Source organism: Ciconia boyciana, chromosome 8 (assembly GCF_034638445.1).
Source record: "Ciconia boyciana chromosome 8, ASM3463844v1, whole genome shotgun sequence".
Taxonomy (NCBI): Eukaryota; Metazoa; Chordata; class Aves; order Ciconiiformes; family Ciconiidae; genus Ciconia; species Ciconia boyciana.
Window position 1 is genome coordinate 22,431,493 of NC_132941.1, and position 27,064 is coordinate 22,458,556.

At 49.1% G+C, this 27,064-nt stretch overlaps 1 protein-coding gene across 9 annotated transcripts in view; it reads right to left on the reverse strand.

Annotated features, from left to right (window-relative positions):
* Positions 1-8,195: 8,195 nt before the first annotated feature.
* The window catches only part of ARID3B (AT-rich interaction domain 3B), a 34,720-nt gene continuing 15,851 nt past the window's right edge, over positions 8,196-27,064 (reverse strand). For 4 of the 9 annotated variants that reach the window (XM_072869369.1, XM_072869368.1, XM_072869370.1 and 1 more), the window contains exons 5-9: positions 15,814-15,997; positions 14,333-14,592; positions 13,854-14,111; positions 10,893-10,994; positions 8,196-10,151 (exon numbers count right to left, since the gene is read on the reverse strand). In XM_072869369.1, coding sequence (XP_072725470.1) covers positions 9,997-10,151; positions 10,893-10,994; positions 13,854-14,111; positions 14,333-14,592; positions 15,814-15,997 — 959 coding nt within the window. In that variant the 3' untranslated portion in view covers positions 8,196-9,996. Of the gene's footprint in view, positions 10,152-10,393; positions 10,995-13,853; positions 14,112-14,332; positions 14,593-15,813; positions 15,998-27,064 lie in introns of all 9 variants that reach the window. The other 5 variants (XM_072869374.1, XM_072869373.1, XM_072869372.1 and 2 more) reach the window with 5 other exon arrangements.

The following is a 27,064-nucleotide window of genomic DNA, read 5'->3' on the forward strand; positions in this document are numbered from 1 at the left end:
AACACCTGTTGCCCCAAGAAGACCAATGCCACCCCAGCAACCTCCTGTGGGCAGCAAGAAATAGCTCCTCCGGGCTTGCCTGTACCCCTCCTGCAAGTGGGGGCTCAGACCCCTGGTTGCAGGAGGAGCTCCTGAGCATGGGTGATCCAAGCCACCTTCTTGGCCATGGTCACCTCTGTCCTGCTCACCTGCATGACAGTGAACTCCAAGGACAGCTCTTGCTGCTGGATGTCCCCAGCGGGGAGGTTGAAGAGGAAGGGCATGTTCCAGATGGGGTTGTAGCCAGTGATGGACTTGGTCTTCTTGGTGTCGATGACGTGGCCTTTGTGGTAAAGGTGGATGATGACATAGTGGCCTGGAAATGGAGACAGAGCCTTGGTGAGAGGGACCTGCTCTGGACACGCACCAAGGAGAGAGGCTGGACGTTCACGAGCCGGGTTCCTGCACAGCGTGGGCAGCCAAATTGGGGTGCCCAGGGGTCTACAAGACCTCCACGGGGCTCTGCGGAGCTGTAGGGAGAGGATGGAGATGAGCTGTCCATCTTGGTTGCACCTACCCCTCCCTGGTTGGGAGCAAGGACCTCCAAAGTCCTCAGCTCCCATCCCTGCCCACATCCCAGGCTTTGCATGGGCTGGGGGAGCCAGAGATGACAACAGCCAGCAGGACAGAAAGCCACATGCTATTTTTTTACTATAAATATGTATATTTTAAGCATTTTGGGGCCATATTGGAGATATCTAGATCCTAGCTGTGCCACCTGCACTCATTTTGCTTAGAAAAGAGAAGTTCAAGAGGAAGTAAGACTCTCTGCCAAGCAAAAGGAGGGGAAGCCATTCCCTGTGCCCACCTGGGCATCTCCTTGCCCCCCATCCATGCTCAGTGCCCTACCTGGTGTGCCTGGCATGCGTGAGAGCCAGCCCAGGTGCTCTGCCTTGCGGACCAGCACCTTGATGCGGCTGGCCAGAGCTTGGTACTGGAGGAGAAGGAAGAGCTGGGGGGGGGGGAGGAGAGGATGCTGCAGCTCGTGTCGTGGGTGCTGCGACACTGCAATTAAATGAGAGAGCAGGAGATGCCGTGAAACCTTCTCCAACCTCATCCAGCCCCTCCAATTCAGGGACGCTTGTCTCCCACCTCTGCAATGGGTGGGGGTCAAGAATGGGCAAAAATTAGTCAAGAAGGTGAATTTGATGCTTACCATTGCCATAAGGATGGTGCCAACTCTGCATTTAACCCTTCCGCTCCCAGCACCCCCATCTTCAGCAAAGCCCCCAAGCAGAGATGCTGCCAGTCGCTAAGATTGATGGATATTAATTGTGGGCAGCTCATGAACCTGCACCAGAAGGTGGGACACTGCGGGCTTGGGGGGCTGCTGCCTCAGCACCTTCAGTCCCCCCACTGCTTCCTACTGGGTGATGCTTGGAGGAGGCTCTGGCTCTCTCCGTGGAGCTTTAGGGCTCTGGGACCAAGCGGACCTCAGCCAAAACATGAGGACAACCCCACCCGCTGGAGACTGCTGCCTTCCTGACCTTTCTGAGCTTGGTTTTGGTGCTTGACAGCTCCCAGCTGTAGCTAGAAGACGCCCGGGGGTCCCAGGTGGCCTGAGCACAGGGGAAGAGGACCTCTCCCACAAAGGAGTCCTTGAGGCTGCGAAACCTGGCATAGACGGCGAAGCGCAGGGTGAAGCTCCTCAGCTCCTCCAGACTGTACCGGCCGAACCGGCACGGTTTCCCGTGGGCAGGGTGGAGGCTGCCGCGCTGCAATGCCACGCGCCGGGATGCCGGGAGCCACGGCAGCAGGTACACCTTGGCGTAGGAGCCCTGGCCACCCCACAGCCCCTTGGGCAGGTGGGAGATGCCGAGGACCATCATGGTGAGTGTGGCCTCGGCTGGCAAGTAGAACAAGTCGCAGTGGAGCCGGGGACGATTCTTGGGGCCGGTGCTGGAGGGCAGTGGGGTGGGGGGTCCCAGGACGGGGTTGCCCAGCGGGGTCTCCTCTTTGTAGAGGAGGTTGGCTCCGGAGATGGTGCAGTGGTGCTGCCATGCTCCCGTCGGCTTCGGGGGGAAAGGGAGGCTCGGCAAGGAGGCTTTGCCATGGAGCAAGTCCCCGTGGGATGCCGGCGACGCCAGGGGACCCTCCTCCACCCGGACACCCAGCACCTCTCCTGCCACCTCCTCGTAGTGCCGCTGGACAGGCACCGGCACTGTCCTAGCGGGCAGGGCGGGTCCGAGCTCCACCGTTGCCCGCTCCCAGATGAGGCGGGAGCCTGGGTGCTGGTGGTGCCACCAGCACACAGCGCAGCTCAGGAGGATGCTGAGGCAGAGCAGGGCCAGCCCTGCACCGAGGAAGACCTGCAAATGCACTGGAGAGAGAGATGGGCACTGTTAGCACAGTGGATCTCACCAGGGCTGGGCCGCCGTGGCTCTCTAAGGGTGATGGAGCAACGGAGAAGAGCAAGACCTGGGTGCCCACCTCCCCTACCATGCCTGTGACCCACCCCTCCATCTTTGCAAGTTTGGGTTGAACTGGAGCATCCCAAAGCCAGAAGGTGGGAGAGGAGCTGGTGGGGCCAGGACCATGCTTGGCATCTGCGGGCACAGGCAGCCTGACATCAGTCCAGCTCTGGCGAGGCTAAAACAAACCCGGCCTCACCCTGGGGACGATAAGGGCTATGGAAAGAGTGGCAGTTATCAGCCCTGCTGCTGGGCTGATGCAGGTTGGGCACGACCGACGATTAGCTGCTTGCTTGACAGGGGCACGAAACACATGGGGAGCCACTGGTGCCGCTGGAGGGGAGCGGGGGCACCTGCATGGGGGGATTTGGGGGTGTCTGAGCTGGATTCAAAGCGGCAGCAGTCCCCAAGGTCTTATATACCCAAGCCTGGCCCCAAAAGAGGGGGAACCTCCTCCCCGAGCTGTGCCCAGGGCACCGGCGTCCTGTGGGCGATGAGCTGGGCTTTGTCCCTCCTGGCGGGGATGCCCACAGGGTTTCGGGCTCCTCGGCAGCTGAGCAGGGTGGCATCTCTGCACATTGGTCATTTAAGGACCAGGCAACCAAACTCCTGGACATCAGAGCCGAAGTTTCTTAGGAAACTTGGGTTTCAGAGGTGGGCAATGAGCGCTGATGCAAACATTGCTGTGCCAGTGTAAAGCCTCCCCGTGCCTGGAGCTGGCTTCGCCTCCAGCCCTGCAGCGAGGGTTTATGGAGAACAGGGTCTGGACAAAGCTCTGCCAGAGCCTGAGCCATGTTCGATAAAGGGATCTTAATGTTTGAAAGAGAAAAGCAAGCGGTGTCTCATGCCATGGGGCTGGGCTTTCCTACCCAGATGCTTTAATCTGCGCTGGGCTCTCTTTGGCCCTTTGTTAATTGTTAGGAAAGCCAGGTTGCGGCTGGGATGAGCAGTGAATGGCGGCATTTAGGGGAGGGATGGAAGGAAGGGGGTTGGGATGTGAACTTGCCTGGAGGATTATATTCCAGCCCGAACAACGGCTGCCAATGCCCACGGCCATCCAGCCCTGGGAAAGCAAGTTGGGAGGGCTGGAGCGTGGCCACACCGGGTGTACAGACCCACACTGGTGTATTAGGGCTGGGGAGGAAGCAGGGAATGTGTATTGGATCCTTTTGGGTGCCTGCTTTTGGGTGCTGGGGCAGCTGGGCTGGAGGATGCTGCACAGGGACCTGCTGCACCAAGCAGGTAATGGGGCTGGGCGCTGGGAGGGCTGCAGGGATGTCCCGGACCACGGCGGTGAGGTTGGGGTGGCCACCACAGAGCCCCCCCCCTCACCTGGGACCTGGTCTCTGAGCACCCCTGGAGCAGGGGGAAGACCCCCCTCCAGCCCGGCACCGGGTTGGCACCTTCCCACCTCCAGTTTTAAGGCTGCCAGTGGATAAAACCCATGGCAGTGTACACCAAGGCGCTTTGCTCCCCACCATTGCCAGAACCCACCTTACCTGCTTTGGGCATCTGGCTTTTAAGGTGAGCGGTGAGGGCAGGCGAGTCCTTGAGCCGTCTCAGCTGAGCTGACGAGGAGAAAAGTTGGAGCTGGGAAAAGCCAAGCCCGCTGGTGGGCAAGAGGGGAAGAACCGCAGGGGGAAAGACTCTGCCTTCACCTGCCCTCCGGCCGGATAGGCTGGGACCGGAGCCCAGGCGAGGCGAGCGGCTCTGCCAGCCCGCTCTCCTCCCATAACCAGGATCCTCGGGACGGCGAGGTGGGGCGTAAAACACAGGCACGGCTCTTCTTGCACCGGAGTGAAATCAGCAGACACTGACAGGCAGCTGAATTTGCAGCCCTGGTGATGGGCACCAGCCGCATCCCCTGCCTGCCGCGGGGTCATCCAGCAGCCAGGACGTGTGATGCGAGCTCAGGGACTTGCCAGGCTTGCAAAGAGAGGAGGAGGAAAAAGCAGGTTCTCTGCATCTCCATTTTCATGTCAGCTTCAGGGCCACCGTGGGCAGCGCCCACCTAGCAGCAAGAGGCTCGTCCATCCTCCACAGAGAGGCAGCGAGGCTGCTCAAAGCACTCGCAACTTGCTGTTTTACAGCATCCTGGCCACAGGGTATGGCGAGGAAGCCCAGGGTGGCTCTGAGGATGGGGGGGCCGGGGGGCCGTGCCGACATGTGCTGCAGCCCCAGCACAGCCACCACCCTTGGATGGGTGTTTCACAGCCACAGTGGCCCATGCTGATGGAGGGGCCCACGGGCAGCATGGGCAAGCTGCAGGCAGGAGGGGAGAAGGTTCCTGCTCTGTGGCATGGAGATGGACCGAGTTTGGTGGGAAAGAGGAGAAAGTCACCCACCAGGCCCCATCCCAGCGCCCTCACACTGGCCACCAGCCAAAACAAATGCAACACCAGGGACCGGGAAATGCTGGTACAAAAAGGGCTGGAAACCAGTTCCTTTCCAACTGCTGAACTGGTTCAATGACTGGAAGAACAACATCAGGTGCCGTGTAGATAGCAAAACTGTTGGGAAGCATTAAATGTCCTTTTTTGTGCAGAGGCGGCAGTGACACAGGAGGGATTTGGGAGAGTGGCTCCTGCCCCAGCCTGGCCCTCGCAGAGCTGGGGCTGGGTAAGGGACACAGGGCAGGTACAGCTGCAAGCCCTTCAGCAACACCTGGGAAAGGAGATACAGGTGTAACACATGCCTAATGACTGTTTTCCCACAGAGGTGTGTGGAAGGGGTTTCCCAGCCAGCATCCGACCGGGAAGCTGGAATACACTTCACCCCACAGGTACCCAGCTCATTTCTAGCCACCACTCCAAAACCACATCACACCAGTCCACATATACAGCCCAGTTCTCCCCACAAAGGTACAAACTGGGAGTGTGAAGACCTGCAAGGACACAGACCTCATCTAGGCTGACCCAGCCTCTGGGAATAGTTTCCTGGGACGAAGAAGGGGCCCAGAAATCTTGAACTCACACTTTAGCGAAACAGCACAGCCACAAATCAGGCTTGCAGGGTCACCACGTGAAGAGGTAGAAGTTTATTGGAATATAAACATTCAGATAACGTGTAAGATAGAAAAAACCCAACAACAACATATACAGACACTTGTTGGAAGGAGACCTTGAGGTATTTATCCACCGCCTAGGCTATCACATTTCTTTTTTTTATTTATTTATTTTTTAAATAGGTAAGAAAACTAGTAGCAAGGCTGCTGCAGCTGTTTGGTGAAAACATCTTCTGATCTGAATCCGTTTGGAGCACACACACACACGCAGCGGCCAAAAGGACTTGGTGTGACATGTTCACATTCACTTTGGGAACCGAGCAGGCGCACAGCCTCCCCCTCGCCTCTTCCCCCTTTCCCAGCTCACAATCTTTTTACCTTCCCAGCATAAACTGGGATCTGCTGGATGAGGATGAGCAGGTTCAGGTTTGTGTTTTTTTTTTCTTTCCCCTAGTGGGCAAAGCCCACTGGCAAATCTCCCCCTGAGGCAGGAGCATCAAGGCTGCATGGAAGCAAGCTGGGGGCTTTTTTTTTTTTTGGCTGCTCACCGCAAAACCTTCGCTGGTCTGGAGTTGAAAGAGAATTAGCCACACTGCAAAGCAGAGCACTTCACACGAGGAACAGTCCTACCCGCAGTATCAAAACCCCTGAGTACTATACAATCGAACACGGTCGAGTGAAATGAAGCAGAGCTGGGGAGAGTGGAGGATCCACCACCCTTGCTCAGCCTTCCCCAGCTCCTGGCTCCTCCGCCCCATCTCTGCTGCTGGTTTCCATAACCCTGTCCCCAAAGCCTGGCAGCTCAGTAGGAGATCTGGAGCTCAGCGAAACATGCATTAAGCCAACTGCCAGTATTATCAAAGCCAGGCTTAGGGAAAGGGTTACTCTTCACAGTCTGAATGGCTGGTCCTTGTCATCATGTACTGAGAAAGGACCAGCTTATTGTTGCAGCTTATTTTTACTGAGGTATCTGTTATGCATCCCAACTTGATTCTTTCCCTGAATTGGATACAAAACAATCTGTTAGTCCCTGTCTATTTCCAGTCTAGTTGTGTAAAGCTTATAAACATTAATACTCTAGTAGTGTCAAAGCTGTTTAGCAATTCAGTGATTTGAGTGCCTTTCTGTGCAAGAAAACACAATGTTAGCATGTGATACATAAGCAAAACCACCCATTACCAACCTCTGCTCCCCAGGACCAGAGAAGAAAGTATAAGGAAAAGCAAAAAGTCCCCCAGTCCCACTCATAGGAAACAGCCCCCAAACCCACCCCCAAATAAAAAAAACAAAACCACCAAACAAACAACCAAAAGAAAACAAAAAAGGGGAACCCCCCCCCCCAATCTGAATGAGCCCCAGAGTCTGGAAAATCCTCTCCGAGCCTGCGAGGATGAAATGCTGCGGAGACCTGCAGGATCTGCCAAGCAAATGCCCTGCAGCCAAAGAGCAGCTTGGCTTCCCCTAGCCTAGCGGGTGGTCATTACTCCAGCTAAAAGCAGCTGGAGAGGGAACATCTCGGAGCAGCATCTATCTCAGGACATGTGCACTCAGCCACTTTCCCTCTTCCTCCCACCAAGTCCTCACGATGTCGGGTAGTGGGATAACTCAAACCATAGTGTATAAACTAACATATAGAAAGCACAGAGCCTCTCGCAACTAGGAGGTGCCGCCTGTGGTTTACACAAGCCTTAGCACAAGACCTCAGAGCTCTCAAGGACAGAGCAGCAGCCCAGCCAAGTAGTGCTGCGGGATTAAAAAGGAGAACCTGACATCTGAGAGTTTAAAGGGAGGATTATTCATTTTGTTTTCTATGTACATTTTTAAGCCCGATCTCCAGGCTGCTGATGGGGCTTTTCCTGTGGCAGTATCTGGCCCAGTGTTTTTCAAAGCCATGCTCTTTTCAGTAGTATAAAATAAACAGCTTCTGGGAGCAGGACATCCTGGGAGCACAGGGACCATGCCATGGCTAACCAGAGGTATTACAGGAGGGCATCTCCCCTGGACCTGTAAAGTCTCACGGAGTACTAAGACAGGCTTAAGTTGCTGCTCACAATGCATCGCAGAAATGACCAGGCAAGGAAGGGACAGATGCTTCTGGGCTGAGCTCGGGCTCAGCGATGCAGGCAGGCACAGCCTGTAACAGCAACGGCGCCTCAAGCCTCCCGTCCTGCAGAGAGCTAAATGCTCCCGACAGCTCTGCTCACCTGCGGGAGCAGAAAAAAGGTGACCTTCTCTTCTCATACTGGTATGACACACGGCAACTCACCCACCACTCTCCAGGAAACTGATTTTTAGCAGGCTGAACCTCAGGAGTTATAACATGGTTTTCACTTAGATCATAATATATCTACTAGCTCGGGTGGTTGTCACGCAGGCACCTATGTACAGGTGAAAAACTAGAATAACTTCTTATTTTGGCACCTCTCACAAAGGCTACCCAATATGGCTTAGTCTTGTAGACAGAATTAGCTGTGTCTGGGATAATGCAAAGTCCCAGCACAGCTGAGGAGGTGGCTGGGTGCAGCACCACAAGACCAAGCTGTACTTTCAGGTGCCAGAAACCACTTCCCTGTGAGAGGCCTAGCTAATTTGTAGTGTAAGCAGTGCTGTCATCTCACAGCTGCACTAAGCAGCTTTGCTAAAGGTACAGATCCTGGAGCTTGGAAAAATAATAGGGACTTTGGAGACATCCCTATGTCCAAAATGAAGGACAGATCTTCTAAGTCAGCAGTCACTCTCGCCCTCTTTTCCTACCTCTACCTGTCCTCCTGTGTCATGCACATACCCTGGGACAATGCTGTTCAGCTTGTCTCCTGCTGACCTAAAGGATGGGGAAGCCACTGCTCCTTTGCTCAGCTTTTTTTTTTCTTTTCTTTCTGTCTTTGGTGATACAATTAAAAATTTAAAAAAACCCACAATGTCAGCAAAACCACATATAAAAAACAAGCGATAAGATATGCCAATACTTCCTGAAGAGGTTAAAAAAACCAACCCAAAACAACCAAAAAAACCCAACAAGTACATATCTGAGGTATTTCATCTGCTCAAAAAAACCTGACTTGGGCCTGGAGGATGGGAAGGACATCACCAGGGCAGGATGGATGGTGCTTGGACCTGATCTCCAGGCTGGGGAAAGCACATGTGGGAAAGGCTAGCAGGAAGAGAGAGGACAGAATGAGGCCACCTGAGCAGGAGCCGAGTTCATGGAGTCACTAAATCAGCTTGGTTGGCTCCAGACACAGGAGAGCCATGGCCAGCCTTTGTTTGCTTTCAACTGGAGGTTTGAGGGCAAAAGGCAAGGAAGGGCTTGATTTCCTTTTCTCTGCTTCCACCCAGGAGAGCAAAAGGTCTTACTCAACTGAGAGCTGCCTTCTTTTTGCTCACATACAATTTGAAGGGGACTGGGCATCTGTAGGCTTGTTCAGAGACCAATGAAGATACACATGTCATGTTAACCATGACACCTACACACACACTGCTGCCCCACTGAATTAGATTTCAAATATCACCTTCTATTTTCTCAGCGCTCAGATGTGGAGAGCTTCCAGGGGCTATTGAAAGACACCTTACGAGAAGGAAGTGGCTCCAGGAAGCCTCAATCAACCTAAATGACAGCCCTTTTGTGTCAAGGGGGCAGAGGAACAAAACACCAAGCCAAAATAAGTTCAGGCTGTCAGGGTAAATGTCAGTGGGATGAGTTCCTCAAGGGGAGAGAGACAAGGTTGAGGGCATTTAAAACTTGGCTGAAAGCCTGAAGAAGGCAACAGTAGTGAAGAGGCCAGCACTAGCCGGGAGAACAAAGCAGCTGATCAAGAAGTTTTTAATGTGTCTATGGGTCAAACGTAGCAATGAGAAAGTCCTTCCCCTCTTGCCAAGACCTCAGAGAGGTGGAAGGAGGCTCACAAGCCAAGAGCACATGTTCTAGGGGAGGATAAGGAACACTGGACCACAACAGAGCCTGAAGAAAAGCGAGGAAGCTTGCCTGCTCTGCAGCCACATGGCCTTCTGCAGCACAAGCCATGGGAGGAGAGGGGCAAGGCACCCCACTGGCTATTAGGATTGTCAATACACAGAGTTGTTTTGTGGGAAGAGTCCTTGTGGCTACTGGTTCGAGGAGAACCAAGTTTCCCTGCCCCAACTCCAGCTCTTTCCACCTGCCTTGGTGACATCTCAGCCATCTCTCAACCTGCAGCTCCTAGAGACGACCCCTGATTGAAAAACGCCAGGCATGCCCCCCCCTCCATGTCCCACCCCCCCAACAGGAACACAGCAAACCCTGGGAGGAGGGCAAAGAAAACAAAAAGCAAAAGGGAGGAAGAAAGGTGAGAACAAAGAAAAAGGCTGGACAAACAGACGATGAAGAAAAAGTCGCTGGCATGGAAAGGTTTCAGCATCATCATCATCTTGCCGTTGGCCAACCACAAAAGCAGGTTCCTTGAGATGAGGTAATCTGTGCGACTCCTTCCCGGCTTGCTCCCTGCTGAGAGCAGAGAGGAAGAGCTGCCGGAGGCCAGTGTGAGAGACAGCAGGCTCGGCCATCCATCAGAGAGACCAGCTGGTGGAGGGCTCTGCGCTGGGGGTTCCCCGGGATGAGGTAGGGCTGGGAGAGCAGTGGGAGCTGCTGCTGCTGCTGCAGGAACTTTGGGTGCTGGAGCCTGCAATGAGATGGACGACTGGCTTCTGGGCAAAGAGCACTCCTGCAAGGCAGAGAGGTAAAGAGAAGGGTTACTGGGACTATGGGGTGGCACGGCTGAGAAGGATAGGGTACAGAGCAAAGGGCACTCTATCCAACCCCAAAGGTCCCATCCCAACAGAAAGAGGCTCAATGCAAGACAAGCAGGCTTGGAGACAGATAGGAGGGTCAATGGTGACCAGGATATAAGAAGGGATCCCACAGGACTTGTTCTGGCAGCCTCTGTCACAGGGATGTTGTGCTTACAGAAGACAAAGATCCCAAATGGCTTCAACACCTTTGGAGGAGAGAAGCACCTTTCATTGCACTGCAGTGCCAGGCCTCCCACTTGGGCTTTGTCCAAGGATGCATGTGTGTGACCTGCAGAAGTGAAACAGCCTGAGCAGAGTACAAGGGACAACAATTTGTGCTTCCCAGAGATGTGTGAGGAAAAGCTGAGTAAAGCCTCTCCTCAGCAGAAGAGGGATAATACTCCTTCCTGCTAACATTTCCATAGAAGTCCCTTCCCTTAGATTTTAAAAATACTAACAACCACCACCACCAAAAGGAAAGGGCATTAATCTTGACTGCCTAGGACCAAAAAAGATAAAATAAATAATCTCCTACTGAACTTTCTAAGCCGGACAGGTTGTGTGTGTTGTGCTTTGGCAAAGACCAGCCCCTGGGAGCACAGCACCCTCTCCACGTCCTACTCCGCACCACCAGCCTGGCACTCTACCCACCCCCAGGAGCGCTTCTTTCTCACCAGCATAAATTGTGCCGTTAATCTCCACCGACATGTTAATACTCCCAATGCCGTTAGGTGACAAATTCAGTGCTGCCGCTGCCGCCGAGTCCGGTTTATCTTCTTTCAAGAAAGAAGAGATGCAGAGTTAGAGAGTAACTATCCTGTTTCCCGCGCTATCCAGAGATGATTGAAGGTGTACACAGCCCTCCTTTTGTCTCTTATTTGGTGAGGAAATCCCCACACGATGTCTGCTTCCGGTCCTAGTGTAAGATAAGTCTACAAAGGTGTTTAAATGCTGCAGTGTGAACTGAGTATGGGCTGGGATCCCACCGGCATTTGCAAATCTCTCCCCGACTTGCACACTGGAGGGCCAAATTAACATCCCCTCCAAGGAAAAAGCTGCCAGCGCATGAGACAAGACCATATTTAAATTGGCTGGATTGTGGCTGCGTTTGCAGCAGACTGGGAATACGTGCACAGTCCTCTCCCCCTTCGCTGAGAGGTGGCAGTTTCTGGAGGAGCTGCTGTGACTCCCCACGCAGGGCTCAGACTGCAGCAGCTCCAGCGGCCGCTGGAGGGAGAGGACTGCCCACAGCACCAAGGACTCACACCCAGGGACACTATGCTTGTCTGCCCCTACGGTGCGTGTGAAATCTGTTTTTTTCTGTGTCCTCAGCCTGGGGAGTCCTTTCTAAGCTGCGATGGGCAGCTCTGAAAGTGCCAGTGCAGAGCAGGGGTTCAATTTGCACTGAAGTTTAAGGGGAGCTGAACATCAAACTCTCCTGGACACTTCTGAACCTCCAACTTAAGAAACCCGGAACTGTGAGCCTGGGTTGTAGGGTTGCTTCTCTGCGCTCATGAATGCGTGCTTACAGTTTGCACTGCTGTATCATGGTTACCAGCCCACCCAATGTTGGTTTTGGGGCATGGGGCTATTAAAACAGAGGTTATGCAGACAGTCTGCTCAGGCTCTGACACTGCATGTAAAATGCATGTTTTTAACTCCTTTCAAGTCTGCTGGGACTGCAAATCCACTGTCCCTGTAAAGAATGCTAAGGACATTGTTAACATTTAGCCTAAATGTTGCTATCAAGCTATGATAAGGTCATGCGGTGCTTTTCAAAAGTGCCTCCCAAAGCACTTCAAAGCACAATATTATTTTTGTTTTGCAGTTGGGAAAATTAGGGCACAAGAGACAGGACAGACTTGTCCACAGTCACCTAACAAAGGTGGAAATAGTATAATGGAATCCTTAGGGCTCAGCCCTCAGCCTGTTACTATTTGTAGAGACTAAAATTGTTCCTAGCATTTTGATTTAGGAAGTTCAGGGTGGAAAGAAAAAAAAAATGAAGTGAGATGAGAGGGAATGAACATTACTTGATAAAATTTGCATTCCCTTTTACTCACTATTTTAATTTTTGTTTTGTTTTTATGTAAATGTGAAATTTAGGTGGATGCATAGCTCTCAGGAACTGTGGTGTGAAGTCCCAATCCCATTATAACTCCACAGCAAGCTGCTACTGCTTCAAAGGGGAACCTGCTTTGACCCTTTGCCATATATATTTCTGGCAAAGAGTCTCAATAAAGCATTTACCAGCATTGCTAGCAAAGGCCTCAAGAACAACTCTTCCCTTTCTTCTAAACCGTGCCAAACTTGCCTGGCCTTGTGCCTACATCCAAATGTACAATTAATAGGGAGTCTGAGACCTTTAATTTTAATGGATCAAAAGGTTTGGAGGAAGCAGCTGTTGGGACTGAAATTTTCTGAGGCTCTGCTGTACAGTGAAGTGCAGCCCCCAGGACAGGTAAGAGAGCCACAGCACTTAATCAGCTTTTGAAGCCACTATATAACAGTATTGATTCTGACAATGTGACCTTTACAGGGTGACTCCCCTTTTACAAAGCATTTCAGGAGTGCATTTCCCAGGCCATGAATGCTGCTTATACGTGACCTTCTAACCCAGCCTTGCCAGGAGTTCTTTGCCTGGAGGCTCTGTGTAGGGTTGCAGCAGATGTTGGTAGAAATCACCTGACTTGCTAAAAGCCCCGGGATGTGTAGGGGCCCCTGCAGATACACAGGTCTTTGCGGCCTCCTCATCACACTTGACAAAGGATTCCTAAAAGCTGGGCATGTCTCTCCCCAGTCTCCTGCAGTCTGCTACCCATACGGAAAAAGCTGTTACCTCCATGATCAATTAAAAGGGTTCCTGAGCAGGAAAGGACAGAAAATCATTCCCTGCAGCACAATGCTGGCATGAGGCTCAGATGAGAGCAGGGTAGGGGAAAACTGAGCATCTGGCACATGATGGGCTTCCCCTCCAAAAGTCATCGTATTGACTGCAGAATCACAGGACTGCCTTTGGCAAGGCTAAACCATGCTCTCTGATCTGAAGTATACACCAGGTATTAAACATGAGGGGGTCAGATACGTGGCCCAAAGGAATTTCAGCCAACCCATGTGCTTCCCATGAAGGAAGGAGCATACTTACAGCATGCAACAGAGCACTGCTGCAAGGACAACTGAGCTAGCATCAACGGAAACTGGTAATTCCCCACAGCGCAAGTTCTGTGGAGACATAACAGCTTGAGTCCTGAAGCAATCTCCCTGTGAGCAACACAGGAGGTCATAAGCTTGCAGTAAGGGTCTTGTCATATGGGTCAAGTGGGTTGTATCAGCTTAGATGCAGAGCTTTCTGAACACAGCTAGGGTGCTTCTGAATCCAGCCTGAATTTCAGGATTATGCATCAACACGAATAGAATAAAACCAGCAGCAGTAAAACCTAACAAAATATTGCTACAGTTTAGCTTTGCAGTTATTGTGCTCCATTTTAACAGCTTCTTGACAGTGACCTCTCGCTGGTACTCAGAGAGATAATCAAACCTGTGTGTAAAGAGGTGTTTGACATCCTAGACTGGGAGCAGTTCCCTCTCTGCTGCAGTCTGCAAAGACCTTTTGTGTATCTAGAGGTGCTGCTTACCCTTGCCGTTGATTTTGATCTTCATGGGGATCTGCCGCGCCATGCTGAACAGGTTGCGCTGAAGAGCCTGCTGGACAAGCCGCTGCTCCTCCTCTGTCATCCGCGAGACCTTCTTCTCCGGAGGCTCTCCCGACTCCAGTCTCTCCCTCAGCTGCTCTAGGGTGGCTGTTCTTGCTGCCACAGTTGCCTGCTGGCTAGCCAAGGTCACTGGCACAGCAATACGATTTGGCATAGACACAGTCAAGGGCACACTGTCACCTAGAAAAGGCAAGAGTCATTTAGTCCCTCCCACAGCCCTTCCTAAAGCAAGCATGCAAAGGTTTAAACCACAGGCAGAATATTCTGCAAACCCTGAGCCACCCAAGTCCCACTACTCTCAAGTCCAAACTAGTCTGGGTGGACAAAACGGAAAATAACTGTTTCAGTGCCTGCACCTCTCAACCCAGCCTCCCTCTCTGCTGCAGGTAAAAGTAGCTGACCTTTTCTGACAGCTGCTGCTGGAGACACCCGAGGATTGCTGGTCCCACTGCCTGGCGCGATGCCAATGATGGGGAAGCGGATCTTTGGGGGAGACAGGAGGGAAGGAGGCCCCGTGGTGGTGGGTGAGTAGCTGAACAAAGAGGAGCTGTAGCTGGGCCGCCTGCCTTCCCGCCTGTTGCCATCGATTGCAGCCTGAAGCTCAGCAGGAGAACTGAGAGATTTCTTCTCGCATTCGTAGGCATATAGGTACTTCATATACCTGGGAGAGAGGTGAGCAGAGGGAAACTCAAGTAGGTTTCTCAAAAGAACATGAAATTACAGGCAACAAGCATTGCATTCAGGAGGACTTTCAGACTGAGGTCCTCTGCAGATCTGGAGTCTTTGTCTGCATACCATGACCACTGCTGTGCTTGGTTTGATAAGCATTGAGCAGTTTGGGTGTGAGGCACAGCTCTCAAGAAACTTTAAGTCTACTCAATGTTTATAGGGAAGCACATAGTTACATACTACTACACTCAGAAGGGCAGAAAAGAATCATCCAGAATTCTTTTACAACTGAGATACCATCTAAAATTATAAGAATTAAGATTTTGGACCCTAACACTTAAAGGAAAGAAGTTTGAGGAATTACCTTTGTCCAAGACATTTGTATTGGGCAGCACCAAACCTTACTGCTTTTGCTGAATTGTGGCACACACGTTTGCAGGAGACAGCCTCTTTGTACCAAAGCTGTAGAAATGGCAAGGAGCTTCCCTCTCTGGGACTCAGGGACTCTAATAGCTTCCAAGAAACTTGAGTCTGAGTAAGAGCTGAGTGTGGATTCCCAGAGCACAGCCTTCCATGCTTGAGTCAGTAAAGCACAGCTTTGCCCCCTTGCTTAAATTTTACAGTAGGTTTACTTTCACCATTCTTTTTCCTCTGCTTATTCTACCTTTTCTTCCTTTTTTTTGGCTTGCCTAATCAACATGAGGTACTGCACGTCAGAAGAGCAATCCTCACAGTAAGCAGATGCTAAGTCCAAGTTTCCACAACTTAGTAGTGACATTAAATGATCAAGTTCATACTTGATGCCTACAAATCAGGAGGCCTGCCTCCCTCCCTCCTTGCTGTGCTGAGTGCTTCAGAGAGAGCAAGACCCTCCTTGCCCTGAGGAGTTTAAGCTCTGAAGAGGCAAGAAAGGCACAGGATGGAGGGAGGCGCAGAGCACAGCGAACAGGGTGATGGCAATTAGTGCTGGGATTGTAGGGATGGAAGGGGAATGAGTTCAGGAAGAATCACTGCTAAGAACAACAGGAGGAGAAGGAATAGAAAGGAAAAACTGCAAGCCTTGGGTGAGGGGGATAAATAAAGCAATTTATCAGCTACTCCCTGGCCACAGAGTAGAATGTAGTCTTTCAATTTTTCCACCCCAGTCTCTACTTTGCACTCCCCAATCCCCACTCCGTGTTCACATCCATGCTTTTAGACCTTCTGGACTTACTGGGTTCGAAGCGTGAATGCAGCACTGGTGATGGAGGTGGGCAGATTAAGGCCTTTAGTGATCTCTCGCCAGATCTTCTTGTTGATGATTTCCACCAGCCCTCCTTTCTCAGTCACCAGCTTGTAGAGCATGTAGAGATCCAGGATCTGCTTTGCCATGATGGGGATCCGATTGATGGGAGTTCCTGAAGGGAAACAGCAGGGAAGGAAACATGGAGTCAGAGAGAAAATGAGGCCAAGAAAACTGGCAGGTTGGGGCTATCGATCCTCTTTCTAATAGGAAATTCAGGCAACTCTATTTTGTAGCCTGACTTGAGGCCTCTCGATGGATGAGTAAATGAGCCAGAGAAGTGTAGCTACATGGCACGTCCTTTTCATGAAAAATCCTTTCCTGTAGGCAAAAGCAATTATCAGACAAATAATAACCTGCAGCTAACAGCAACTTCTGAAATAGAAAGAGGGGAAGTAGGGACTATTCAATCCTAGGGGTGAGGGAGCAGCACAGAGGAATCATTTTTTATGAGCTCCCAGGGCAATCTCAGATAAAAATCTGTATTGCTTGTGCTCAGGAAGGGGCTGAGCAGCCAGGCAACTTGAGCTACTCGTACGCTGGCATTCGGCTCCCTAGCATTTGCTATCCTGTATTGCTTGGGAACTGCAACAGAAAAGGGTACATGACACTTGAGAGCATCTCCCTCCCCCACGTACGTTTATCTCTGTCCTCCCTCACAAGCACGTGCGTAACGTTTTGCTACAGCTTCTACTCTCACAAAGCATTTTCATCCTCTCACTCCTTTTCCCTGAACATGCTCCCATATGACACACCAATGAGGCCACACGTGTACCTTGGTAGCAACTGCAACCCAGCTGCTGGAGCAGTAACTTGTTGTGAGAAAGCTAGAGAAATTGTGTTGATGGTGGAGGTGAATAAATGAGCAGTGTAACAGAGCATCAGCGTGCCTGACTGCAGACACCGTGAAGCCAGGCATCCTTGTGGCTGCTGTGAGAAGCACCAGGCATCCAAGCACTTTTTGGAGCCCAAAACAAGGTCCTGCTCTATCCTTGCGAGGATAGACAGGGCAGACAGGGAAACAGCTCTATCCTTCCTGTGCAGTTTTGTCATCTTGTGGGTTAACAGAGGTAAGAAAATCTGATTTTTAACCTGATAGTGCCCTTTTAGCAGCACCTTAAAGTGATAAAGCGTGCAGGGTTTGAAAAGGTCAAGCTAATGAGATTTAGGCAAGGAGAGGAAGAAGGGAAAAAATGCTGATGTAGCAAACCTTTTATTTTGCATAGGAAACACTGTCCTGGATCAAAGAGCCGTCCATCTGAGGTCAGTATCCTGTCTACCACAATGGTCAGCACCAGCCTTTACAGGAAAGCCTGCGAAGCGCTGTAATGGACAATTATGGAATACCCAACCCACAGGGGAGACTTCTGCCACTGCTCATCAGCCAGCGATTCGGTTAATGCCCCGAAGCAGAGCAGTTTATGGCCCTTATAAATGGGTTTTATTCTGTTTAGTGAAAAGGAGTTCAGCTCAGCTTTGCAGATGTCCTCATTATACATGTAAGTGTAATTTTTTTTTTCCTCTTTTCTTTTTGAAGCCTGTTATGCATTAGCTCACAGTACCAATTCCCACAGGTTAATGAGATGTTGGACAGAAAAAGTAAACTTTCAGCTTTAAAAGGGCTGCCTTCAATTTCACCAAGTTACTAACTCTTGAACTGTAAGAAAACATAAAGAGCAACCTGATCAGGCTTGGTCTGCATGCTCCGTCATTTTATATCTATCATATCCTCTTTTCCTTGTCTAAACAATCCCTTCCCTGTCCACAACAGAAAAGTCCACAAAGCAGTAAATTTCACAAACTGCATCAGATCCTCTTCCTGCATTTCAGAGACAACAATTCCCTCTGGGAGCAGAGATAGAGACATTTCCAAACAGTTTAAATGCACTGTGGCTCCATCCATCCCAATGAGCCACCCCAAGCCAGGAGATGGCCCCTCCCAAAAGGCCAGCCTGTGTAAATGCAATCCTCAGTTTGCTTCGGTTTTTCCTCAGCCACCATTTTGTCTCGGTGTGTTATTGCAAAGATTAAGAGCACACCAACAGTATCATTTCAGACACAGAGGGCTGGGAGTGATCATGTTACCAGCCTTAAGTTATCATTCATCAGCTGAGCCACAGTAACCAGTCACACCCAGCCCACTCCAAATGAAAACCAGGGAAATATTTATCTCTGAGGGCCCTAGGAAGAGCCAGGGCTGTTTTTTTCCACCCCAAAATGCCCCTTCATTAACAGTTCAGCATTTCTGCCCCAGCAGCAAGGAAAGCCGGGATGTCCTAAGTGGCACCGTGCTGCCAGCAAAGTCTTTGCTCCACTGGGCTAGGATCAAGACCCTCTCTCCCATTCCTCCAGCAACCCTGTGCCACTCAAAGCCACCCACTTTTCCCCAATCCAATTTGGGGAATGGCATTAACTTGTCCAGAAGGGACTTTCATCCAGCTCTCCTTGGACAGTGACCAGATGGGGAGTGAAAGGAAGGGTCATGGGTAAGGCTCCTCAGGCAAACAAGCCGCTAATACAGAAGTATAAGGAAATATGTACTTTAATATACTGCATTTATCCTAAACACAGTTTTACTCTTCTCTAGATTCTCCCATGTCAGCATTTGAAAAGGTACAGAAGTATATTTATCCAAATGCTCCCATGAAAGGGATAAACATTATCTACATCAGTAGGAAATAAAGGCTTAAATATATTTCTAGAGAGCTGGCTCATAGCTGGAGTAGAAACAGCTATCAGATCTGACCTCCCCACCTCATGTTACTACCCCTTTGACACCCTCCCTTCCTGAAGTTTGCTTTTAAACAAGACCCACAGACCAAAGTGCCCTGAAATTTAATTAGTAGCTTTATAAACTAACCTAAAACTATAGCTATTTCCCCCCCCCCCGTAAAGTTTCTTTATGCAGGCTGACAAATTTTACAGCAGGGACAAAGCTATTTCCATCCTTCTACCACTTAAGCATGGAGATGCAATAATTTTCTTCTCATGCTTTCTCATAGTACCAAAGTAGTATCTCCCTGAGCTAGCAAAGAGTGATTTGGGTTTTGGACCTGGTAAATTAACTGTACTCTTCACCAAGCAAGCTAGGGCTCTGCATGTTTCATAGGATCTGACTGCAAAAGAGCAGAGAAGCACGAAAAGGCTGCTCTCGCATCATTGCCCTCTCCTCCCCCAGCCTCTCTCTGAGGAAAGGCAAGGCGATAAAGTCTTTATTGGAAACCCCCAGCGCTTGAACAGGAAAGGCTGAAAAACGAGTATCATGGGACGATTGGATGCTGAAGCCGAGCGGATCCTTTCACAGGCGGCTGCAAGGCTTGTCAGGGGCCATGATGGATTACTGTCATCTGGCAGCATCAGGATTAATGATCTGGAGGTCAGAGGGGAGAATTCCAGAGGGAAAGGTCAGCAGCCGGGGGCACAGCATAAGACTTGTTGCCTTTTGATGGCAAACTCATTTTACTGTACTTTTGAGACTCTCTATTCTGCCGACGCTCAGAAATGCTGTATGTACTGTGCTTGCAAAGAGGCAGAAGCCTTGCCTGACTCAAGAAGAGGGCAAGGAAGATGACTTGCTCCTCTCCTAGTTTTCTTGGTATTACTTTTTTTCCTTTTAGTATAACCCCAGCGACACAAGTATGGGGCATTCCTGCAAGGAATCAGCCAAAGGAGGGGGGGGTGGACAAGGAGTCTGTTTCCACTGGAAAATGGATGATGCATAGTGGATGAGCATGGGAGACCTCAGGAAGACAAGCTCTAGGGCAGGCAAACTCCTGCTACCAAAGACCCAAGGGTGGGAGTATAGCCCAAGGGTAAGAGGCTGTAAGACTCCAGACAAGCTACCTCCCCACCTTTGCTAACTAGAAGGGCTATAAAGAGGACAAAAAACCCAAGAATGACACTGGAAGAAGGAGGAATCATCCCATAGCCATGGGCTCCTGGTTTTCTGAAGGGAAAGACAGCTGTAACTAAGATTAACTGTAATTCATATTTCTAGAATAAAGAGTTTCCCTGGAGGAAGCCTCACTGTAGCTATAAACATCTCTGTCCTTCAAAGGAAATAAGCAGCCCCCTCTGCCAAGCTGTCTCACCCTGTTCAAAAGCCTCTTGTGTTTCAGGCAGACATAACACAAGCCTAAAGGGCTTATAAGGATAGGCTTGAATGTCCCCTACGCTGTAGAGGCAGAAGGAGCAACTGTTTGATTTTCGTCCTTCAAGAGCTCTTTAAGAAGGGTTTGAGGAAGCTGTAAACCCCAGATAATCTTTGAATGACTGTTTTTACATCTATTGGCACTGAACCAGGATCTGGGGGTGCTGGCTGAGCCACTGGCACACGCAGGCTCTGCTCCTGTGACAGCCACTCGCTCAGTGCTGGAGGGCTCAGCCTTCCTGCTTGTTGAAAGGGACCTAAGCTTTGGACTGTCATCTTCTTCACCCACCTAAGCATGCTGCCCAAGGTGGGCTTTTTCCCGCTCTTCATCCTATCTTAGCCAGATTTCAGATTTACACCTAGTTCTGAAGATGCAGACTGACAATAAACAAAGAAAACTGCCCCTAAGACTGTTCTTAACCAAATCATAGAAAATAAGTCCCCTCTCATTTTGCAGGGATTTGCCTGGCTTTGCGAGTCCTCCACGATGGGGATCCCCTGCCAAGAGCCACTCTCTCCTCATGCTGAGCCATGCCCACTGCAGGGAGTTCCCCACCATCAAGCAGTCTAAGCCATGACTCGTCCTGCATGCAAGAGACAAAGAGCAGTTAATTACACCCAGCCTGGAGCACTACTTTTTCAATCACCTCCCATTTTTTCCCTATCCAATTTACTTTCAGAAGTGTCCATTTTTTAGTAAGGAACAAAGGAGGTGAGAATCCCAAACATTTATTCTGCAGAGCAACATTCAAAGTGCAATAAAGCATGCTCTGGAGTGAAAAATAGGCATGGAGGGGGCATTTTTAAGCCACAACCTGTACAGGTAAGGAAAGAGCTGCTCTTTCCAGCTTCCACTCTAAATATGTTCAGAAGAGAAACAATATCAGACAGACAAAAGGAAGAGGTTTTCCCCAGGAGAATGGAGAAGTCCACAGTGATTTAAAATAATTTTGAACCAAGTCTTGAAGACATCTTCATGTTTCTTTGAAGGGAGACAGTGTAATTACTTGGTATGAATGATCTCCCCACTCTCCCAGGCTAAATAGAGGTAAAAATCAGTTCAACAGCAAATCAGCAGTGTAGGATAGGAACAAATCAACTTGAACCCTGCACTGTCTCAGTTCCCAGCTTGCTTGAATTCCTCTCCCAAGACAAATCCTGGCTGGCTTCACACGAAGCTGCCCCAACTCTTGGTGTGAAAGTTGTATTTGTTGATTTGGTTTGAGTCTGTCCCAAGCACTCAATGTTAAAATAAAAAGCAAAGGTATACAGAAGGGAAACAACCTCTCCCCTCTTCCTCCCTGCCCATGCCACAGCTGATCTAATCTCTCCCTACACACAGCATTTCCACAGCAGGCATTCTCACCTCCCAACGGGAATGTCACCACCTGATCCGCAAGCCTGCAGACCATTAGACACTCCTATCAAAGCAAGAGCCAGGATAAAGGGTAATTAATCATGCTCTATTTGACAGGAGGCCCACTTCTTATCTGCACCCCTCAAAACACCATCAGTTTCTGCTTCCCTCCTCAGTAAGTGAGGCTGACAGCAGCCCCTTATCAGATTTCAGCTGATGAACTGGAGGCAGCCTAACTGGCATCCAGTGCCCAGCTTATACTGGCCAAGCCTCCAGCTGCATTAACCTTCCCGCACAGGGTGCTGCTCCGTCCTTGAAAAGGAGATCCCATGGAGATTTGCTCTTGTACCCAGCTCAACTACAGTCCAACTGTTTGGCTGCTACTGTCACAGCTGGGTCCAATATATTTGCTATTACAACCTTCTTCACCAGATGTTGAACCACCATGCAACTGGTGGTGGGTTTCCATACATATGACCTTTGAACCGAATGGGCAAACTTCTCTAGGAAAAGAGAGGCACAAATACAGAAGGCAATGCAGAGAAATGGGGGCAGCTGGGAAAAATAAAGGTTCGTCAGGCAGGCCACACAAAGTCAAGAACTGGAGCATCTTCATGCCAAAACAGTTCCACCTTCTTCCATCCACTTGGATATCTACCAGGTCATCTCTTCAGTGCTGAGCCACCTCTGCTGCTTGAGTGTGGCAGTTCATTAATCATTTGAAAAACACGCTGTTTAAATTTAGGGGGGAAGAACACCCAGAAGTACCAATATAAGGAAGAGCAAGAGAAGACCAGGATTTGAGACAAACATCCAATCTTTGACATGCTGGAGAAACATGTGACAATTTAACATCTCAATCTTCAGGGGATGTGAGGGAAAAAAAACCCCTCTGACTCCATCCCTCAATGCTGTATACCCAGGAAGGAACACCTGGGATTCAGAGATCCTCAGACAGCAATTACTAGAGCAGACTGGTATCCCATGAGTAGAAACTACAGAAAGGTTCATGCAAAGCAACAACAGCCGATCACTTCAAATTAATTTCTTTTGTACCCTGTTCAGTGCCAACTCAGTTCACAACATTTAAGCTGCTCAAACATTCTTCATGCTGGCTAAATTTACAACAAATATCCTGTACGCCAGAACAAAGTAAACTCCTAATATTATTTTCCCATTAATTAGAACTGCAGCTTCCAATATGATTTTTCTTTGGAGCTAAAGCAATATTGACGCTAAAATCACCATTTTTCAGCTGCTTAAAACTAAGTGATATTAATTATTTGAACTGTACTGGATATTTTCCCAGAAAAGGTTTTTTTAGATCTTTCCAAAGGGAAACTTCAAGGCTTTATCCAAATCAGAGAAAAAATTCTCATGTCTGTCTGCAATGAATGTTTTCATGTACGAAAAACAGAAGGGGGAGAAAGTTTGGTTTTTGTGGGAAGGACCTAATAACTACTTCTAAATTATTGCTATTTGCAAATTTGCCCAGGTAACCTCCCCCAAAATATCAACTCATGTATCTGGTGGAGACTTAGTCACCTGGCACCTAAGGTCGATGAGCAAGACATTTTCTGCATGAGTTTTCTGGATGCTACAGAGAACCCTACCTCAGGTACAGGACTATGCATCCCCAGAGGAGCTGGATTCAAGCTGTTTGGCAATCCCAAGCACTTTGCTTTGCACCTGTTTTTATCCTAGCATCACTTAAAAGTATTTAAGTACATGGAGTAGTGCATTCTCTGTTCCCTGTTCTGAAAGGCTCAAACCACTTAAAGAATACAGAGGAATGTAAACCAGAATGCCAGTTTCCCCTACAACTTATGGAAATGTCATTCTTTCCATTCTTTCTAACAATATAAAAGTAAAAACCTAAAAATATTTCACTGATCCCCACTGCTTACCATTTGCACAAGACACCAGCCACCATTTTTCCTGAGTCTAAGTCAGAACAGTTGACCAAAGAGGTTCTTTAAAGGAGGCAGGAGGCAGAGATTTAGCTGTGTGCTAATCCAAGGGTCTAATGGGGAAGATGACTTTGGCTGGTTGATTTGGACCATCCGGAAGAGACCTCTGCAGCGCCTCGAGTGAGAATTTTCCACTGCAGAACATCATCTGCTATTTAGGGAAGCATTTGCTGTGGCTCAGCATTAAGCAGGTAGCATGAGCAAAGGATGCTGAGAATGTATGTCTATTGATGTCTCATTTAGAGAACTACACTGCTTAATTCAGATTCAAAAATACTTCCAGAGGATCAAAAGAAGAAACCTGCAAAATTGAGTCAGTAGAAGAATGAAGTATATTCCCCAGACAAACATTTCATACACAACACTTGGCCAATAGATAAATGAATCCATCAGTAAATGCTTTTGTCAATACCCTGGATTTGTTGTATTTCCACATCTAAAATGTGCAGACAGAGCATACAACAGCAGGAAAACATTAAAACCACACGGTCAGACTTACAAAGCCCCTTCTATGTATATAACAAAAAACCAGAATGGTCAAGCCATCTGGGAAAACCAAGGTCACGCAGAAACCTTGAACAGAATTAGTAGAGCTGTACAATTGGAGACGTTTTATGAGGTCTTCACAAAAGGCAGTACTTAAAATGAAAAAAACAGCTTCCCCTGAAAGGGAGCCTTTCCTAATACATCATAGCACGCAAGTTAGATCTCTTCCCCATCAAACCTTTTCTCAAGAGGAACTGTCTTGCACGAACACTGCTGATCCTTCCAGGGGATGAAACAGTGCCACTACTCCAACTCTCTCCTGACCAGCACTACTGGAATACAATCAGCTCAATTACTGGTGGCTGCCTTATTGGCTATAAGAGTCATGTCACTAACAGTCCTTCACTATCTGAGGACTAAAAGCAGTATAGCTATGCTACCCAGTACATGCTACAGGACTAACAGCTACATTTTTCTACTACTCATCATACTTATGTCTTCTATCACACACAAAAAAGATGGAGACAAAATTTAGCTTCAGGGTACATTCACAGGGTGAGAAGGACCTGAAAAGGGGAAGATGTCATCATCTCTAACACTGAGTCTGATCTGAGTAAACTTGTCCATCTGGCTACATACATTTCTAATAACATTCTTTTCATGTTATTTATTATGATAACATAATAAATGTTATCATAATGTTACAAATAACATTCTTTTCAGTAACATTCTTTCCCCCATAAAACATGGGGGAACACAAGATTACCCTGAGTTATTGTAATGGATGCAGCTCTAGCCTGGGCACTCAGCAAACTGCTTCTGCCTGCACTGCCGTCAGTGGCAGGCAGAACAAATCCAGCCTCCATGCCTCCAACGCAGCCCACTTCACAGCTCACTAGCAGAGAGGCCTTAGCCTGTGCCTTTAAAAAATGCCCTGAACCACAAACTTGCCCATACAGTGGCTCCTCATGCAGCAGGAGGTTAAAAACACAGCTTCTGAGAAAGCAGACCTCAAGACATCAAGGCTCAGCTTGTCATAAGACACCAGATCAGCAATGGAGATGGAGGGAAGCCACTGCTGAAGCTGCTTATCCCTGCTCAGTCCAAGGAAAGACAACCTTTGGTTTGAGACTGCAAAAGAGTTGAGAAAGGGGAAGGTGGAAGTGGTAATACAGCAAGCTAGCATCATCCCTGCCAAGCTGCATCAGATCAGTCCTGTTGTAGGCCTGGTTTGAAGCTAGTCCTACACACTAACTGCTCTCACCGGCTGGGCTCCCCTCCTCTCCCCATCTGCCCCTTCAATCACAGCCATGGTGGGACCCATTCACCTAAACACATACAAGGAATAAAACATCCAACAAAGGAAGAGTTACAGCTTTCCTCTCATCTCCCTCTTCCATCATTATTGCCACTGAAGGGCCATTTTATCACTTGCAGCTGTGGTCATTCAGTGACAACCTGCTGTGCTCAGAGGCAGATGAGACCTGCACATTTGATCTGCATTAAGCCTGTTTCATGGCTTCACATTTCTAGGTACATTCCTAACAGCAGCACCAACAACCAAATCTTTTCATCCCTCCAACTACTCAGTAGCTCCTGTGAAATCTGTCATTTATCTTTCACATCAGGCTTTTTTTGTTCAGCATCAGTTAGCAGTCTGTGCCCCAAATCCATCAGCCCCAAACAAGGGCCAGCACTTCTCAGGCTCCTCCTGGACAACAGCAAAATCCTCATCTTTACACCAGCAATGTTTATTAGCAGAGCTGCTTTTCATTCCCTTCAGACACGAGGTGCAAATTAACCAGCTCTTCACACATACTAGCTAAGAAACACAGCACTTTGCTCTCAGGTGCAATGAGCCCTCAGTTGTATCCATCTTTGGGAGACTCTTTCAGAACAAGGCAGCTGTTCAGCCTTGTTTGGTTTAGGATGCTCATTTGGCACAAAGCAAGGGCAGGAGACATGAAAGCCTAAATGGTATCCTATGATAACTTTGCTGTAGAAACTCCCAGATTTTGGAAGACCTCAGAATAGGACAGAGTGGGCAAGTCTGCTCACCAGAAAACCAAAGCCCTGCTGTAGATAGCGGTGGGGAGAGCAGGCATGGGAAAAGTGGACAGTACAGCTTCTGAAAAACCATGCCAATTCAAAAGATTTCCTTTGCAGTAAGACACAGCAGCTCAGATTAATGACAGAAGAGAAGCTGCCTCCTATGGCTCAAGGTATGCTGTTCATTTCTCCTATCAGCCTGAAGAGACTTAGCTCCCCAGAGACCTTCTGCCTATTTCTTTTGGGGGTGCCAAAACATAAAGCAAGCCCACAGCTGCCTCGTACCCTGCAATCTAGCCAGTTCCCCAGAGCAGGGCCAAACATTTCCAGCCCCTCTGGCAGAGGGCTGTCAGTTCATGGCATCTCTCCCCCATGGGTGCTGAGCTCTTATATTTCATTTTCAGCCTTCTAGCAAGCAAGAAAACAAGGGAGTCTCCAGAAAACAAATACACTTGAAAATGGCCAGATGATTAAAAGCTAAACTCCCACAGCAACCAGCTGGTGACCAGCTCAGCCCCTGCACCAGGAACATGTCAATTATAAATAATTAAAAGGTAATAGGAAGGAGACACTGAAGTATTAAGCAGATTTCTCTCTAGGTATCTGGAGGTTTATATTGCTGCCAATCACATCCTTCAGGTTATTGTCTTGTCTGTCAGTCATCCCAGCCCTTACATTAACATGTGAGCTCAGGTTAACATTTGCAAGTAAACTAATTAAGCCCAGTTATGCCTCTGCACACGAAAGCCAAAAATATCAGCAAAACCCAGCTCTAATTTTTAACCAACTTGGAAGCATAACCTCAAACTGCTGGAGAGTGAAAATTCACACAGGTCAGCTGTCAGCTCTACCCATGCCAGGAAAGACTGACACGGATATGAAGAGCAATTGCAATACCTGCATTTTGGATAGCCTTTCCTCTGCTTGTCATCTAGTCATCCACAGAGGGGGATGCATCTGAAGATGCAGGGTTCAAAAGACAACTGGAAATGAGACTCCAGCACCAACCCAGCAATCAGATAATTTTCAAATAGATGAGACTGAGATGTTGCATATTTATACTTCATTAGACTCTCGGGACACAATATTGCTGGTGACACTAAGGCAGGCCCCCTTCCAAATAAACACAACCTGGCTTGTTTGGTCCAGCACACTCTCAGAGAGCATTAT